The following is a 19,217-nucleotide window of genomic DNA, read 5'->3' as shown; positions in this document are numbered from 1 at the left end:
TTTGTTTGTAAAACGACTTTTATTACATACTAGTTGAAAAGTCAGAATCGGTTTGATCGGATGATTATTGCAAATTTATTATAATATAAACTTAACATCGGCAAGAATGTACAATTCTTGCTGAACACATATTACAAGCTCATTATCGAATTCAAGTTCATTATTTACACTAACATTAAATAGTTTTCCAACGGATCGTAATCATAATTCATTTGAAATATAGGATAGTGTACATAAACGCTCTCTTAAAAAAAATATTTTTTTAAACTCACCGGCTTAGTGATATAATATTTGCAAAATGTGTTTTCTTGTATAATATCAAACAATGTGTCACAAGACAACGATGGCCACGTAGATGATCCACCGCACGGTAAAATACCAGCTAGCTTAACCTTGAAGCAATACGTTGGCTGTTTCGCGAATTTCATGTGTAAAATCTGTATATCCTCCATCGTCACCGTCTCCTCGATGCCCATATCGTAAAAATAGACCAATACCTCTGTCGGGGATTTTATTTTTAGGATTTTTGCACGAAAGTAAGACTTATCCTTCGCGGAATATACGGCACACAGAGCGCCTTCGCTCCAATTATCTCGCGATTCGGAGTGATAGATATCGTAGAATTTTTGCATCGCCGATACCATTTTTGTGTTCGACTTCTCGTGCTCCGTCTGCGCGACGTAAATGCAATCTGGTGTGATCACTCGTTGTATAGACACTTCCACCTTAAAAGGATCTTTAATAGTTTCATTCTTCTCCACAGGTTTCTTCTCATCGTTTTCTGTTTCATCATATGAATCATCGCTCAAATCCTTCGTGGAATTATCGAATTTTTCCAGTGGTAAAAGAGCGGACTTATTAGGCAATTCTTGGTGATTCCTAGGCGATTTATTTTTAAATTTGCTGTAAAAAAAGCAATGATCTTGATCAATCGAGTGTCTTAAATATAAAATTTTTTTATGCTGGTAGTTATATACATGACAGGTGAGCATACTGACCTGACTTGAAACGAATTGACGACGCCTTCAATTTTTAATTGTCGACTAACATCAACATCATCAATGCAAATACAACCGATATATCCATCTTCCACTTTTTTTCGATAAGTTATTGTTACATATTTTATGTTCTTGAAGATATTTAGTAGCGTTATATAACACTCTGATTTCCACAATCCATCAGGTTCTGGTTTTATATACATTAATGATATTCTTATAGCCTAAATCAAATGAAAAAAATGATGAAAATTATTGTGTCATTTTATAAATAATACAAAATAATACAAAACATAATAAATAATATAAAAATAAGGAAATGGACAGCAATTTACTTGCGCATTAAGTACGGTGTACTCATGCGGAATCGCTCGTAATTGATTACAGTTTAAAACTAGAGTGCATCCACAATCCACGTAAAATACTCTGACTTGATTTTCACTAAGAATTTCAATGATTTCACCACGTTGCCAAGTAAAATCTTTCAACTGCACAGCACAAGGTAAACCTTCTTGAGGTGAATCGATCATTTTCGTCAAATTGTCTTTTCTATAATATTCTTGTAACTCGTTCATTAATTTGGAAAATTTAACTTGTCGTCCAATTTTGGTGACATAAATCTTATCTGGCGATTCAATCCAGCTAACAGAAACTTGTATTGGCGTCTTATTTGGAAGTTCTTCTTTTTTATATACATAAGTATTTGTCAATATTTGCGTAGTATTTTGCCAATTCTCCAAACGCGCGTAATCCATACTTTTCATAGTATTACACATCGATTGCGGACCCATATTATTATCCTTCGAGATAACACAAAGATCTACATATAGCATGTTAGGAGTAGATTTAATGATAAACATCGAGCAATCGGCTCTATTCGTCAACTTCATAAAATCGTTTGTGCTCGCGTTCGTCCAATGAAGCTTCTTGGGCTTTAAACCGTGCAAACAGCATCGAATCGCCTGTGGTGGCAATTCTAACAAATGTTCAGCGATGTTTCGTATTCTCGAAGTTGATATATTACATTCTTCAAAGCCATAATCTAAGTAAAATACATTGTACGACGTCTCACCGTCATCGGTCGTGTTCACTGCGTTCACGCAAGCTCGGAACCATTTTTCGAATTTCCTTTGTTTAACAATACACGTGTTACCTGAACAACAAACTATCGATGAAAAAAAAATGATCGAGTAAAATGGTGAGCGATTAATCCTCGCGCTCTTACCTAGTTCAAGCTTAACTGGCGGTTCTGCACTTTGTCTGTTATATCCGTATTTCGTCAAATCCTTTTCCAATTGTCTGAATTCCGATTTCGAGGCAACTTTCCGAACGAAAAACAATGATGGATTAACAACGTATGTCACCTCTACCTTACACTCTGAAGTGCCTTGAAAAGAAAAAAAAGAATTTGATTTTTAATCCGAAGACTAACATTGGAAGGATTAACTTACTCTCTTGGTTCGAATCTTCCTTCTTTTGATATAGTGCTTCTATATCTTCTGATTTGATAGATTCCGTTGTTGATGCACTGACTGGCTTCTTTGATAAAGGCATTAATGGCAGTTCTTCGTAAAGTCCTGTCAATAATATTTCATAATTATTTCACAAAAACCATAGAATTATATCTCACGAGTCAAAATTTTATTAAAATAATAAAAATATATTTACTAAAAAAATTGTGTATAGATGAAATGAATATTAGTTATACACATAAACTAATTTTTATGTAAGACATTTGGATGCTAGTAAAGATTAAGAAAGCGAATTTAAAAAATCTATTTGAAATCGCGACAATAAGATTGAAGCTCTCACTTGTCTGCTCCGACTTGTTAACGGGTGACACTATGTAATTCTTTGGTAATTCATCCGTTCGCACGAGACTGTAAAACGATACTGGCGGCACTTGAATCGAGCAATGATCTTTTATAGCTGCGACGATCGAGTCATCGAATTTAAACCTGTTGAGAGAAAAATACATTGTTACACCAGCGAAAGAATTATCATTCAATAATTGCTAACGTTCCATATGTTCACATGTATGATAAAAATAACATGTTTGCAGAAAAAAATGATGTTTTAAATATTAAATATAAATTTCGATTAGAAAGATATAGATGGAAAAATGTTTCAGTTGTTAATAACGAGTGACAAGCATGTCATGTCAAAAAATAGCGCGTCAGCAAGAAAGATTTTGCACCTATCGACATAATTTCACGCTTTTTAATGATTTGAAATTCGTTGTCGATACTCACGTTGCTTTACAGTTTTGACCTGCGTCTTTATACATCAAATGACAAGGCAAATCCGCCAGTTCCTTCAAAATATTTATCGCATTTCGTATGTCGACTTTATGAAAGCTCTGTCTCGCATAAGAAGCCATCTAAACAAATAATCGTGTTTGAAATAAGCTACAGAGATGTTTGATAATAAATTAGACAAAGTAAAATGTAAATAATATGAAACTGAATTTAATGTAATTTGATGTCACTGAACCCACTCTGTTTCTTCTCTTTTTTATATTAATCAAATTATTCTTTTATTATAATCATCTACTACATTTTATCTAATTATCAATAATAGAAGTAGATTTAAAGTCTATAAAAGAATCCATAAAGCAAATAAAGTATTAAAATAATGTGTAAATTTCATTTGAAGCAAATAATAGACAACTGTACTTTTCTACAAGTATTTTTAAATTTTGAAAAAACGTACCTGCAACGTCACCTTCAATCTTTCCTCTTGTGATCGAAGCTGTATATCGATATCTTCTAAATTATTCTTGAGAGAATCACGCTGCTGATATAATTGGCTTATCAATTTCGTCTCCATGTTTTGAAGAATGCCATGTAGATACGCGAAATGTCGAGTGATTGCCGTCTCTATGATTTCACCGTTGACTAGATCGTACATGTTGGATGCTAAGGCAGAGTGTACCTTCTGAAATATAAAAGAATAATTCGATGAATTAATATTATAATCCCATTACGTTGCGATCTATTTGAAATAAATAAATGAAAATGCATATATACAATATTTTATGGTCATTCGTCATGTTAAGGCCTATTTGGTAAATTTTATAGCAAACGAAAAAATGTATAGTCTCTGAGGAAGTAAAGAGATAAATTGAAAAGAAAATGGAACGAAAGAAATGAAATGAAAGATTTTTCTCATTAAGTTTACATATCAATACAAGTTTTCGGGAAGAGAAAAAAAGATCAGATGCGTGAAATATTCACTGATAATATATGCATTTCACTCACGTAAATAGTTAAATATATATAAATATATAGGCAAATATTATTCCGAGAGTGCGTCTCTTGGGATGGAGCTCGCATTCGCGAGTTTTCTCGGCGGTTTTCTATTTTTCTCGCAAGTTTCATTCAAATTTGCGAAAGTCGTGTTGCCTCAGTAAACTCTTGGATCGCTCTACTGCTTTGCTCTCGGAATGAATTGACGGAATCAACAAATGTACAACATTACGCACTATCGTGTCGATTTGTAGAAAAATTTATTTTTTCGTCACAATTATTCGATTATTTTTTTAACAATGAATCAACTAATTCTTCGCGTAGCTGCATCTTTGTACATCTCTCAATATGAAATCGCCCGAAGCATCTCACTTGATCAAGTTCTTTCATCAATTCGATTTTTTCTTTCTACAAAGTATAACCAGATTTGAGCTGCATCAATCGATTTAATCAACGACATTGATGTTATATAAATGCAACATTAATTAACAAACGCGATAAAAATGCATAATCAATTATAATCTTTTTTATGCAATCTGCAGCAATAATGCATGTGCTTCTAGAAGTGTCATCGTGCACTTTCGAATTGAATCGAAAGGAGAATATGTGAAAATATGCCGCTGATTGACGAAAGTGTAGCTCAATCCGATGGCAATTGAAATGAATGACTGCAAACAAAGAGGGACTCTGCTCGTTCGAAATGCAGAGAGAAAGCGCGAACCTTTGTTCTAGATGCGCGACACAATCAATTCATTCGTAGCGAGTCGCACCATCAGGAACGAATACATATGAAAATCATTAAAAAGTCCAAGTCAAGGCATGACCGCGCATAATATAATTTTGTTCGGAAATATTTGACAAGTTTCTTTAAATCATGTATATTGTAGAGAATAGATTTTTTTTAAACTTGAATATAGATATGTTTGCGAATATAATTATAATAAATATTAATTATTAATATTATCTATTAATTATAATTAATAGATGTACCTGTGTAAGGATGCAGTTGCGCAAAGAATTCATTGATTCATTGTTAAAAAATATAATTCGTCGCAAATTCCAAAACAATCATTCGTTTTGCACAACATCACGCCTATGATTATGAATCATTTTGTCAGAGATTAATTGTTAATTAATTAAGGAGGAAAGTTGTATATTTTTTGATATGAGAAAAACAGTGAATTTTCAATTTTCTTTCTTATATCATAATACATTTTTAGAATAAAAAAGAGATTAGATTTAAAAAAAAAACATTTTTACAACTTGATAAAACACAATCCGCAAAAATAGATACGCGTGAACGCTCCTCATTTCTGATTCATATGATTTATCTCGCGCGACACGCCAGCCGAGAGGCATTTATTAAACGAGGACGATTTTATTTAACAAGCCAAAAGAGGCTTAGCGTTCAACTTGCATGAAGAGGACACCGTTTTTATTGCGGCCGACAGAAGGTCGACTTGATTCGCTCCGAGGATTCCTCCGCGAAGGAAAAGAGACTGGGCTCCTCTCTCGTCGGAGTGGAGATTGTGGAACGGCAGGGAACCGTGATGTATGCGAGACTAATGCTATCTGGCTTCACGAGCTACCTTTCCTCAGTCTTTCACGTCCCGAGCGACCGGTCGCACAGTCGAGACGACAAACGCACGTTCCGTTCGCCAACGCGAGTATACTCGCGTATCTTTTCCTTCAATTCACCGCAAAGAGAGTCGACTCGACGCGAAGGATACACACAATTCGACGATGCGTCCGCGATCGTAGCTCTTGCTAGTGTCAACACGGAGGCGCGGGTCGTAAGGGTGGTATCGAAGTGGACCCTGTCGAGGAAAAAAGGTAGAAAAAGCGGAAGAGCAGAGGAGGAGAGGCAATAATAATATGAAGGTCCTGTGCGTGACGATTATCATCGCAAATGCAGCGTTTCTCTTGATTATCGTTGGTGAGTTTTCCCTCTTATGAAATTGGAAATTTTTGGCGTGAAAAATTGGTAGAGTTATCAATGAACGAAGAACAAAAACCTTATTAATTTTTTTAGCTTTTTTTCAATTACTTTTCTTTCGTTCACCTACTTCTTTTTAATGGCGTTTAGCTATTTTGGAGTATATTTTTTTTGAGCGAAAATTATTACAGTCTCGAGTGAATACACGAAGACATTTACAAAGATCAACCGCAGGGATTTTTTTCTCTTTGTAATTAAACTGTTGACCGATTCAGATAGATTCGCGGATGCGTTTTTGTCAAATGAACTTAATTTGCCCTCGCGTTCTCGAGCAAACCGTACTGATATCCGTTCGTTTAACCATCTCCTTCCAGACTACCCTTTAACTATTTACACAGCATAATTAACGTTGCGCCATGAAGACGTTAAAAGAAGTTCTCTCTCTATAGCTGATTTATCAGGTTAAACAAAATCGCGCCGATTCTCCGCAAAGGTGGAGTTTGAATTGTCAATTTTGCGACAATGTGTCAAGAATGTCTTTCCATTTATCTTTACAATATTTTTCTCAATTTATAACACTCATCTTATAATTAACCACGAAAAATAAAATACATACACACACGACTCAGAAAACTTTTTAATAATTGTATCTCAGAAAATATTATTTTTATAATATCTAATATAAAATATCTAATATAAATCACAGTCTCTTTAAATTTATATATAATTTGAGACAAAATTATATTTTATTATAAAATATATTTATTTCTACCTATATATCTATTTTATAATAAAAATATTTCCGAAGAATCAAAATATATTTATAGAATATATATAATTGATATCAGATAATGCGTAAAGAATAATTCGTATAGAATTCACATCATATCATATATAAAATATACAATGTATCTAAAAAAATATTAAATCATATAAAATGAAATTTGTATTCTATAAAATCGTGATATAAATTATATAATCTAAGTACAATAAGTTTTTGTAATTCAATCATTTTAAATACGAAACGACGAAAGTATCGACAAAAATAGGAAAAATTATTATCTTTTATATAAATTCAAAACTAAAAAGAATTTTTTTAGTTATTGAGATATGCAATTTTTAGAAATTCGCATATTTGCTATTAATATATTACTTTTACTTTGTTTACATACTTGCTAAATATAATACAAATGTGTATTATTAAAATAGGTCAAAATAGAGAGCAATCACCGCGTATTACATCTTAAAAGGTATTTGAATGATAATAATGAGAGATTCAATCAATGTGTCATAAAGCATCATCAATCACAATCTCTTCGTCATTTTTGCTTCTGTCATTTGCGACAGAAATGTCCACGAACCTCGCGATTCCCTTTGCTCAAATCTATCTATTTATCTATGTACTTCCTCATCTTGATATCCCGGTAATGGACAATAAAATGTTTCGTGTACTAAAAAGCAATAATCGTACTCATACGTGTGTATCACAAAAAATTGGCGAAAAAGGTAATGCGTGGTTTTACGCTTTCCTCCTTTATCTCTCTTTTTCTTTCTCTTTCTCTTTATTTTTATCATCCCTTGGGCACGATATCGATCGAACGACCGACAGCAAAAGGATAACGAAAGGAAAAGGGGGAAAAGTCACGCGACTAAGACCAGAAATACATCGATAGAGGAAAAGAGGAAGAAGAATGCAACTAACACGGCGGGCTTTTTCTGAAAACAAATCCCCCATCCATCGGACATCGCCTCAATTACCGCTCTAACATCTCTCTTTCCAAAGACGAATCCGAAGAATTCTCTTTTTCCGTTTCGCAAATGTACCGCATTCGTTGCGTACAACAAAACATGATAACTATAATGAAATCCTGATAAAAATTAATCGAATGAAATGGAAAAATTAGTGACATGTATACAATTGTCATCAGGCCTTTATATATTGTCGGAATATTTGATTGGATGAAATATTACTCGTGAGAGATTCCTCCAAGTCTAATAAAAATTGAATCACTAAAAAAAATTAATTTGATCGAAAATAGAATAATTTATTTTGTTGTTGCCATTGTAAAGTACGACATTCAGACACGCATCTCAGTGTGTGAGACAGAATCTCGTATGTAACCTCTTGTGTAGGGGAAAAAAGTGAATTCGTCCCATAATCGATTCGAAAGGCGTTCCACCTCAAGCTGTATTTATTCCGATCTAGATAGAGAAATTCTATCCTCGTTCAAGGATCTCTCAACCTCGTTCCCTTTAAGGATGATTAAGTAGATTCACCTTCGTGCGTTCGTGAACGACATGAGAAGAGGTGATAATTAATCAAGCCACGCATGGAAGATTCTCTTCGCGAAAGATTTTCAATTGTATTTATCGACTCTCTTTTAGCTACTATCTACTTTTATAAATCTCTCGGGATGATTGCGGCCGCATTCTCTGTCTTCATCGCGTAACTGCACGCACAATTCGCGTTCTCGCTTCGCATGTTAAAATGTGAGTCGCTATAAACTACAACGGGTCGCTATAAACTTCTGAGTCTTTCCGATCGAATAAAAATTCGCACGCTAAATCACTATACGCCATGTATATCGTAAAGTGTGTATGCGTTAAAAGCGTACGCAATACTAAACTTTTTACGAGTATACAGAACAGAAAGAGAGAAGGAGAAGGAGAAAGAGAGAGGGAGAGGGAGAGAGAGAGAAAGAGATTTGTTCGTTTACGAATATATTCGCCGACTTTAGGATCAAGAAATATTCCATTTATCTGATTCGCATCGTTTTGTTTGTCTTACTGATAACGAATCGCGCGAACGCAAACGGGATTAACTCTCGTGGAAATAATCGTCGGAGCGGAAGAAACCTCGGCTTCGAGAGGAAGCGGACTCCACCATTATCCGTTTCGCATAATTTTCTTTATATCCTTTGCGATAATGACTCTAAGATTGTGTGAAATAGTATAGAGTTGGTCCAGCGCTCTCTCTCTCTCTCTCTCTCTCTCTCTCTAGTTAAGATTTTGCGAATTTTAGATAAAATTCTAAATTATGATGGAGCGACGATATATAATTTTTCTTATTCATCAATATTATACATTTAAGTACCTCTCAAGACGTTGTGATTTAATTTCATAGATTGAAATTCCGGAGTGTTTATTCATATTGTAATGTCACGCGATAAAATCTACGTATGTCTTTATATCTCTGTTTATTATACATCTGTCAGTATAATAATTGCGTTGCTTCACACGATGCATCGTGCGAGCTTCGCATAGTGCAAATGTTATGCCTTCCGCTGCGCAAAATGTTCGCCGACGATAATGAATAGGTAGTGTATCGCGCAAGAATAATGTATTACTCTGCGAATACGGCCTGCATACCGCATATATGAATTGTTTATCCGTGAAACGATCATCGTACTTGTCGAATATCGCGAATAATCGCGCACATTTCTCCGATATTCTTGAGATGCAAAAAAAATCAACGCAGATTCGATTTCGTAGAAAATCAAATCGCTCGCAATTTTATAATTCGCAACGTTAAATCTCTCAGCGGAGATGTGCCTGAAATAAAAAAAATGATAATTATTACGGGACAATAAAAATGTTAATAAAATAATATAGATTGTTGCATCGATTGGTTGCACGATATTTCACGATCATTGATTCCATTTCGACATCGTTATTGTCAACGACGAGACTAACGTGTAGACGCACACAATCTAATTCCCGGCTGCTGTATTCGACACATGTAAATGCAACATACGGGCGCATAAAGGCAGACACGTGTATTAATGACGACGACGACGACAGGCTTGCGCCACGTTCTTGGTCGCGAGATCGAGCATGACAATAAAGCCGCGGGAAAATTTCAAGTCGTGAGTCGAGTTATGAATTAAGTTTCTCGGTTTCCCGCCGTCCCCGCCCGCGTTTTACAGTGTGCAGTAGGAAGAAAAGGCGGTCGCTGCCTTCATACCGCGAACTCGCGAGTTTTCTATTCGAGTTCGCGTGCGGGAAACCTCATCGCATTAATATTTTTCACGGTGCCGCAAATCGAGATGAACGATCGGAAGCGAGATTCGGAGTATAAAGTCGCCATCATAAAAAAATTCCTCGTTAAATATTGTCCTTTTACACACGTGTTTCTTAACGAAAAAAAAAAAAAAATGTAAAACTCTTCCTTGTCTTCTGAAACCGCGACTATGGAAACCCTCGACTGCAACGGAGTCCTCGTATATAAAATGCATAGGAAGCAAGAAACGAGCGGAAGGGAAGATTATCGCTCTTTGTGATTCTCTTCTCCGGCATATTACTTTTCCCCGCGCGTAAATTTCATTATAGTAATACGTAACGTGGTATTAACGGCAAAAAGAATGCGCTCCAATTACTTCTCCCAGGATCTCCCCGTCCGTTCGCGCGCACGCTATAGAGAGAAATTTATTTCCATTACAGTCCTATATACTGTATATATGCGCACATATATATTTCATCTTTTCATCTATCGCGACCGGGCCAGCTTTGAAATATCTATGTGTCTGTGCACGCGCGTACCAGTGTATATATATGTGTGTATGTGTGTGTGTGTTTGTGTGTGTTGTGTGTGTGTAACGATCGATGATACCGTTGCAAATATTATTTTATGGGCGTCGACCAGAGGTGCGCGCGCGCGCGCGCACAGTAGCGAACAAGAGGGCTCTTCTCCCGAGGTGTCGAGATCGATGCCGGGTTCATGATTGCTGTCGAAATCAGTTAGAGGAGTTATTCATTTCGGGCGTCACGGCATACGGCTAATAAACATATTCACGACGACTTTGCCCCGGCAACAATTGTGAATATGAATAAGCGATATTACCCCACCTTCCCTCTTTCTCCCCCTCCCCCCGCCTCCTTCCCTTCCACGCGATGCATATTATTCATGGTAATTATTAGCAATAATTAATCTGTAATCATAATAGGTAATATCGAGAGCTTTCATTATTACTACCGCGGTATATAACCAATTTAGAATTTATAATCATAAATTTTTTCGGCGAGAGACGCATATATTTGTGCTTCCGATCGGACGCGATCGATTAATTGGGCTCGTATTCCACGTTCGATTTAACTCGACGACGACGATGACGACGACGACGATGATCTATCTCGAGAGAAGGCGGACGTCTGAAGGCGATGAATTTCGAAATGTTTTCACCGCGAAGATTAGCAGCACCGCTCAAAGAAGTAATCTACGATCTCGCTACGCCCCGTTGTTTGTAATCCGGCATTTTGTTCGAGGCGGTTTGCTTAAATCCTGCTTATATACCGCGCGGAGATGGCTGGCTTCTCCAAAGAGACGAGGACGGTACCCGAGTAACAATTTACGGACGCGGAACAAATGGAATTATAGTAAAAATATATCCGAATCCTTACTTATTACGTTACTTAGCATTCGCTAAATTATACCGTAATTGCTACAACTCGGTGCAATCGCTGTGCAATGTTATAAGCTCGCGTTCGCGCAATCGCGCGACAATCTTTTGACGTAATCGAGATCGGGAAAAAATGAAGAAATCAAACTACGAACTTAAAATCGCATCAACATTATTCTTAACCTATTGATTTTGTTCAAAATTTAATACTTTTCTTTAATTTCTTACGTCTATGATACGATTTTCTTCTCTTTGAATACCCTGCGTCCCAGGCCACTGTTTCGTGAAACGTTCATCGCGGAGAAGGATGGTTTATCTCTTCTAACAATCGCCGCGAGGGAGGATCGGAAAAATATAGCGTACTGAAAATCTCGCGAAAGCTTTTTCCTCGGCGAGATGAGGGCCCCGGAGAATGAAGTTCTCTCCTTCAACCGCAGCTTCCGCTTTTCCGATCTCGGTTATCGGTCACGTGTAATCTCGTTGACTCCCTGTCGTGTCTGTCAATGACCTTGCCTGCATCGTATCGGGGATCTGCGATCGGAAAATGCGATCTATCGCGACAAGGTCACGCCCAAGTTCCGGAAAATCAAGTTTGCCGTCGCGGGAAAGTAGTGTCGAACGCGTTAACGAATCACGAAAGTAATAAATTAATCGAGCGTGGAGAGAATCGTGCGTGCATAAACGGAGTCGATAGAAGCGATGGAGCGATCTCTCGAACCGGCACGAGAGTCTTAATGAGATTCTCGCGATTAGCTCGCACGAGTCGATCGAAAGCCTGAGTCATGGTTTTAATAGAGCGTATTAGAAGCTAGATAGAAGGCGGACGAGTATAACCCGAGGCTGCGCTTTTTTTAAATCCCGCGTCTTCTCGCGTAACCCCAGTCTAGATATCCGTGGGAGAAGGGCCGGAAAGAGACGCAACGTTCCGTTTTCCAGACCTCGCAGACCGCGCGGGTGAAAACGCGTGCTTTAGCGTCACTCGCGATCACGCCTTACACACCTGGTGAAAGGAAAAATGCATTATTTCCCCTCCCACGCGAGCGGCATATTTTTCTGATTGCATCAAGAGGTTACGTGTGTACGATGCATGTCAGTTACGCGGAGAGCGTCGACGGAAAATGAAGAGAAAAAGAGAGAAAGGAAGGAGAAGAAGAGAGAGACCCAGCGTAGACAAAGAGATGCAACATCTAGACGAAACGCGATTAAGGTATAGCGATCACGACGGACATTTACGAGAGCATTGGCGGAAGTAGGTCGATTCCGACCGGTTTGCCGCGTTTGAGCGTTAAACTGGTTGTTTAAGTCAAAATTCCTAATCATACGCGCACTTTTATTAATCTGTCAATTGCTCCGGATTAATCAAGGTGTTGGAACAATATTTGCATGATGCAACTTGCGAGATACGTAAGATTTATGTTAAGCTAAATTTTTTTCTCGTCTTTTGGATCCCGAATCCAGCAAGATACACACGAGTCCACTTTTCAAGTTCCGAGAGTCAACTAACAACTCGCGCTCTCACTAGTCATTGTTCATTGTTTTTACAACGTTATTTACCACGATCGCATCTGCGCAACTTCCCTTTCATCTCCCTCGTCTGACTTTGCCTCTGGTTTTTACTACTCGAGATGGCCGAGTAAAATAACGCTAATTTGCTCCAGAAATAACGTAATGATGAAACGCAACGGATTTAATTAGTTACTATATTTAATTATGTTTATCGACGATTCAAAAATATTCCCATTTAATCGTCTCCGGTTCTTCTTTCTCGAATTCCGTCATTAGGAGATAATTATTTTTATGATTATCGTGTAAAATCCTTCGCGCACAATTTGTCGGTAATTATTTTTTTTTCTTATGATTTCATTCCTTAGTATTTCCTATATAATAATCATGCGAAAACTGTTAATGAAGGTTAAAAACTGGCTTTACGACGGAGAAAGGCCTCGATTCCTCTGTCGCCGGAAGTTTGTCATATGTATTGCACAAGAGAACTACATATATATTTTCGATTTATATTATACCCCGAGTTCCGTAATGACACAAAAAACCGTGAGAAAATTTCTAATGCGGAACGCGCACGCGTAATGTGATTTTCAATTGAATTATTGTTCGCATCGAATAAATCTCGCATCTCGGAGAAATATGTCTCCGCGGAGATCTCCGCGAGAATCGATAATGCACATGGGTGTCGATAAATTTTTCTCTGCGAGAGAGCGCGATAATCTTTCCCGCTTCTCTCCCGATCGATATTCACGAGATGAGGAGACGAGGATTTAATTTCGCATTCGCAAATAACGCGAATATGAAAGCACGTCAACGTCAAATTACCTACTTTTACACGCACAGCATACGTCTCGTTCCCGTCGTGTAGAAAAGGGGCAAAGGGTTAACGCACATGAGAGTCACAAGCTCTTTCATTAACTTATTTCCAGTCTCACGGCGAGCTCTTTTCTCCCTCTTCCATTTTCTCGTCCGCTCGCCTTCCGCTTCTCTCGCATTTTCCACGGTTTTTCTCGGGCTTCTCTCCGTTCTTTCTCGTGGTCTTCTTTTCCGTTCGTTTGCCCATCCCTTTATCTTTTCCTCTATCCACTCTCCTAGCTATCTAGAACGGTGGCTCTGACAAATTTCATAAGAGGTACGGTCGTCCCCGCCGTCGACGGCGCCAAGACTCGACGAGATTATCCGCCGTAGAACGTGCACTTCCGAGATTATTCCACCACGTGAGTGTCAGTCTCACCTCATATGTGCACTGTTTCTTATCGATAAATTTTCGAAATTTCCGTCTCGCGAGTCGTTGAACTCGCTGTGAATTCTAAATCACTAGATCCGATTATTTGGAGGGAAATAACACACGTGATGTAAATCGTGCGGCGATTAAAAATCGCAAGATTTACCTGTAACTAATTCAACGACGCATCAAAAGCTCTCGAACTCTGAAAATATTATTTCTGCGAGACTAGTATATTTTCGCGTGCTAGATTGCCACGATGACGAGAGGAGCTCAAGTTATCAAGACGACCGGAGAGTGCATTCTGTTTATAAGTAATCCGATTAAGGCTCGTTTTCTCTCTCTCTCTCGCAGACTACCTCGCGCGGATGTTCTTATTAATCCTACAAAACTGAAGTATACGTGTAACGAGCGCGCAAACTCGAGGAAATTAATATTACTGACGAGGACGCGCAATAAATCAACTTTTATGACAGAACTCAAATAAATGTCGGACGAACTTTAAATTAAAACTTGCGCAGGTCGCCTTCGGGTTGTTTTTTCTCCCTCTCTATTTTTTACAATGACTTCATTCTTTACCAATGTTAAATGGATTATTCCTCTTCTTTTTAATTAACTCGTACGCCTCGGTAGATTATCTTCTTATCCTCGTATAGAGTAAAGAGATACTGTTCGTCGCGATAATAAATCGCCGACTACAAAGCAGTATATTCCAGGTCGTGCCGATGTTTCAGAATGCATGAAATTAAAAAGCCTGAGACGACGGTCCGGTTTAACGAAGATGTCGTCCTTGATTCTGTTCATCCTCAATCGCGTATTTCGCTGCTGTTATTAATCGCGCCTTTTTTGAGTCGTGCTTTTCTTACTTGCCATCGAAAATTAATCGTTGCAAAACTTTACGACGCGATTGCCTTGAACCGATGAGAATACGTATGACCAAGAAAGGCCCGATTACAATCTATGGACGTGCAATCGGTTAAACTCTTGTATCGGCAACTTACAATAGTTCCGACTGAAACGAATATCGCGCGCAAATATCGCCACAAAGATTTATAAATACAACCGAGTTGAATTAATAAATGGAGCGTGTAAATTTCTCTATGTCGGGCAACAAAGTCGTATAGAAATTGCGTCGAAACTTGTAGATTTTTTATTTCGCTAAACGCGAATAATTTTTTAACGCAGCGCTTTGATATAAATAAATTATAAATAGATTCGAGGAAAATTAAAATATATAATGTCCAAGTTTATTTGAAGACTTAAGTGACTTGACTTGACTTTTTTTTAATACATGCACGCGATTGATATGTATATATACTCGTGTAAATAATCATATACAGAGTGTTTCTTAATAAGTGCGAAAAATTTTAGGAGATGATTTTTTGTTCGAAAATTAAAAGAGGGGTTTTTCATATAAACATATACTTCTATATCCCTTCCTGTGGAGTTACACTCCTCCAAAAATGAGGATAAAAATTAGGTTTTTATTTTTTCTCAAATTTGAAACAAGTTAAAGAAATGAAATTAGGTGGATATTTTCTACTAAAAAGATAAAAAGATTATTTATTAATCTTTTTTTCACCTCTTATATTGCTATAAGGGGATGAAACTAGCAACCTATTCAATTTTTTATTAGCACTTTTTAATGTTTATAAAAACCCCCTTTAATTTTATAATGTATTATTGTACATTTAATACATGTACAATAATCGTAACGGTGGTTTGTAATCGCGATGTCCATTATTATTTCGGTCGTGTTCAAAGCAACAATATATTGTGTCGTTAGCGGCCAGTTACAAAGTTCGAGTATCGTTCGATAATATCCTCTGTATATCGACGATACATTATGCAGCCGTCGCACGACCAGTGTAACTTGTAAAGTCAAAGTTATAACGTGAAAATTACAATCCCTATGGTACGACTAAACGTACGTAACAGCTCGCGTATATTAATTCGCAAGAGCGTATCTATTCGCACGCACTCGTGATTTCCGTCACGTTATGCACTTTCATTCAAACAAACATTATCTAAGGCGTAATCTTTTAAACCTGTTACAAGATTTCTATATTGGAATTTACATTTAGCGCTTTTTAACGCTTGTTTCCTAAATATTTTATAACTTCCTCCCAATTTTTTTGTTTTATAATCATATCTTAGGATTTTAATAAGACAGGCTTTTCAATATTTTAAATTTAAAAATATCTACAATATTATCTGTCGAATATTTTATTTAAATATTTAATATAAGACAATTTTAATTAATACAATATAGTATCCTGTATACGAAATTTAATTAATATAAATAATATATAATTAATATAAATAAATATTATTTAATTAAATTAATATAAATCTAATATTATTTTTTATACATTTTAGAATTATGTGTCGTATGGAGGACTTTTGTTTTTAATATTATTTTTGATAAAGAACATACAGCATACAAACATTACGAAATTGATCGACCTTATCCTATGTTCGCCATGAAAGGAGTATTGCGTTGAAGTCGATCGGGAATCGAGAGATCGTGAGATCAGGGCGCGTGGTATCTCCGTCTCGCCTCGAATCGAAGAGAACAAGCTTTAATGATCTCGAACGATTGACAGACCTCGCTAATCGAAACGATCCGTTTCGCTGAACCGGATTGCGATATCATCGACCATTAACATGACGAGTTGCACGACAATCTTTTCATCCGATCTATATGTAAGAAGTAAAATTAATAAAACTATATTTTCTTTCGCAAGTGATGTTAGGAAGATATTCATCTTTGACTTCCTACATCGTTTCATGTTCCTATTTGCGAAATCATTTTAAGAGTCACGACGTGCAAGTCGAAATATCAGCGGGCATACAGCTAATCATCGCATGTCGATCGAAAATCGCTAAACGAATTTTGCAGCTTGCGGATCGAAAATTCCCAGAGCACAAAATCGTCCGTTTCGTGCGTGATTTCGACGCGAAGAGAAACATCCCCTATAAATATATATACAGACTCGGATAACGGAGCGGCACCGATAAGCGTGGCAGGCAGGACCACCTCGTGCGTTTGTCGAAATAACGTTAATTCCGGCACTGACTGACCAAGCACGTCCAAACTCCAGGCAAGGTCCGAAAGAATCGGAGTTTCTTTTCGCCGAGAAAGGCGAAGGTGCAAACACACTTCTCTCTGTCTCAATTTACTCCCCCTATATACATTCTCTCCTTCGTTCACGCCTGCCTGATTCCATGTCGATATACTCCTCTTTATTTTCGCGTGATTTTTTTCTTTTCCTATCATTTTTTTCTTTGCAGCTTACGAATTTGAGGATAAGATCGAAAGAAAATTTGGTTCTTCTAATATTGAGATTATTAGTACTTTATCAATCTTCTCGAGTCAATTTAAAATTAATTGTAGGAAATAGTAATTTAGTAATTCAATCGTCTTTCAATTTGTAAAGCCAAGATTATTTTGGTTTAGATTTAACGCGTTTTGAAACGGCGTGGTTAGAATAATCTGCGGAGTCGTAATGACTTGTAAATTTTAAGCCATCGAATATTGCATAATATACTAGATCTTGTTGTATTAATCGATGATTCTGCCAAATTTAATCTATCATTTTGCGCGGTGAGCTTAGTGTAAGAACCGGTTTTATTTCAGGTCACTTGCCTTTCTACGAAGCGAGCAAAAATTATTGGCGAATGACGAGCGATTAAATATACGAGTCATTTTTACATCAACAACAAGGAAATATAGTCAAGTTAAAAGAGAGAATTAATGAGATTACTCAAGGTAAATCTACGTATCAATGATTTCTGAAAGTCACATCAGTCTTTGTTTTTTACTTTAATAGATTTAATAATCACTTTATATTGGCAATTTAATTATTAGAAAATGAAAAAAGAGAGGGAAAGAATCGGGCATCTGATAAATGTTAAAATAAAAATTTTCGAAACTATTTACATATATTGTTTTACTATAAAATTAGATTTCTATCGTGGTAGTATCTAAAGTGAATACATTAATGTCTATATAGGTATATGTTTGAAGCGATTTTAAACGATATTGGTTATAGTGCAGTGGAATTTTTTATTACGTTAGTTTAATCGATGATGCGTAAATCAAGCGAAACTAACGTCGAAAGAGAAAACGATTTTAAATCGCTGAATAATCGATCGGCGCAATAAAATGCCGATGAACGCGCAGTTAAGGGAAGAAGCTGGGAAAAAAGATCTCATTTCAATGAGACGCGATTTCACACTTCATACCGTAAATGCAGAACGTCGTCAAACATAGTCAATATCAGCATATATATAGAATGCATCTGCATAGCCGGAATATTTCCCGTCGATCGGTTTCTCATTCACTGCCTCGTTTGACGCCGATGAAAAACCGGTAAAGCAGCCGATAAATTTCTTAGTTACGTCAGCCGATATATTTCCTATTAATTGCTCGCCAAATATTGTATTCCATGCATCCATGAATTATATAAATCGCGCAGAGACTCAGTAAAAAATATTTCGCTTAAAGCGTGAGACTTTTCTTTAAGATATTCTTGAGGATTAAAATCGAATTTTTTTCCATTACTTGCAGAGATTGAATTTCTATTGTGTCGATTGTATTGGAAATTAAGATTGTTACAAGCTGCGAGATGTTACAAGCTCCGGATGTTGCGGATATAATAGCGGCGAATTATATTTGTATCGCGTGGCCCGATTCGCTGAAGAGGAGCTCTCTTGGCTGCGGTACTTTCGCGACGGTATAAACGAAAGGCCATAAAGCGAAGCTTTCCATCGACAACTTCGGACGAGCTCAGGGGCGTACGCCTTCGTCTCTCCTTCTCTCGGTTCGGCGAGAATAATGCTGTGCCCTGGAGCGTACTTGTACGCTCTGGCGCAGGCGTCGTACGTACGCCGAAGGTTTTATAGTATTAA

General features: G+C 37.0%; 2 protein-coding genes across 5 annotated transcripts in view; one reads left to right on the top strand and one right to left on the bottom strand.

The window, feature by feature from the left end:
* LOC105255286 (RING finger protein 17) overlaps positions 1–19,217 on the bottom strand; it is a 136,135-nt gene that overhangs the window by 2,935 nt on the left and 113,983 nt on the right. For all 3 annotated transcript variants that reach the window (XM_011264473.3, XM_025411812.1, XM_025411813.1), the window contains 8 exons: positions 3,708–3,932; positions 3,248–3,375; positions 2,808–2,953; positions 2,447–2,572; positions 2,221–2,382; positions 1,331–2,148; positions 999–1,219; positions 273–903 (listed from right to left, as the gene is read on the bottom strand). In XM_011264473.3, the coding sequence (XP_011262775.2) occupies positions 273–903; positions 999–1,219; positions 1,331–2,148; positions 2,221–2,382; positions 2,447–2,572; positions 2,808–2,953; positions 3,248–3,375; positions 3,708–3,932 (2,457 nt within the window). The remainder of the gene's footprint in view (positions 1–272; positions 904–998; positions 1,220–1,330; positions 2,149–2,220; positions 2,383–2,446; positions 2,573–2,807; positions 2,954–3,247; positions 3,376–3,707; positions 3,933–19,217) is intronic.
* The window catches only part of LOC105255285, a 60,785-nt gene that overhangs the window by 3,356 nt on the left and 38,212 nt on the right, over positions 1–19,217 (top strand). Inside the window, exon 1 of one of the 2 annotated variants that reach the window (XM_011264469.3) lies at positions 5,519–6,179. The exons of the other annotated variant lie outside the window; for it this stretch is intronic. Coding sequence (XP_011262771.1) covers positions 6,119–6,179 — 61 coding nt within the window. The 5' untranslated portion in view covers positions 5,519–6,118. Of the gene's footprint in view, positions 1–5,518; positions 6,180–19,217 lie in introns of those variants that run through there. 2 annotated transcript variants of the gene reach the window in all.

This window comes from Camponotus floridanus, unplaced genomic scaffold (genome assembly GCF_003227725.1).
Source record: "Camponotus floridanus strain SB8 unplaced genomic scaffold, Cflo_v7.5 scaffold43, whole genome shotgun sequence".
Lineage (NCBI taxonomy): Eukaryota > Metazoa > Arthropoda > Insecta > Hymenoptera > Formicidae > Camponotus > Camponotus floridanus.
Note: the sequence above shows the minus strand (reverse complement) of the source record. Positions and strands in the feature narration are given on the sequence as shown.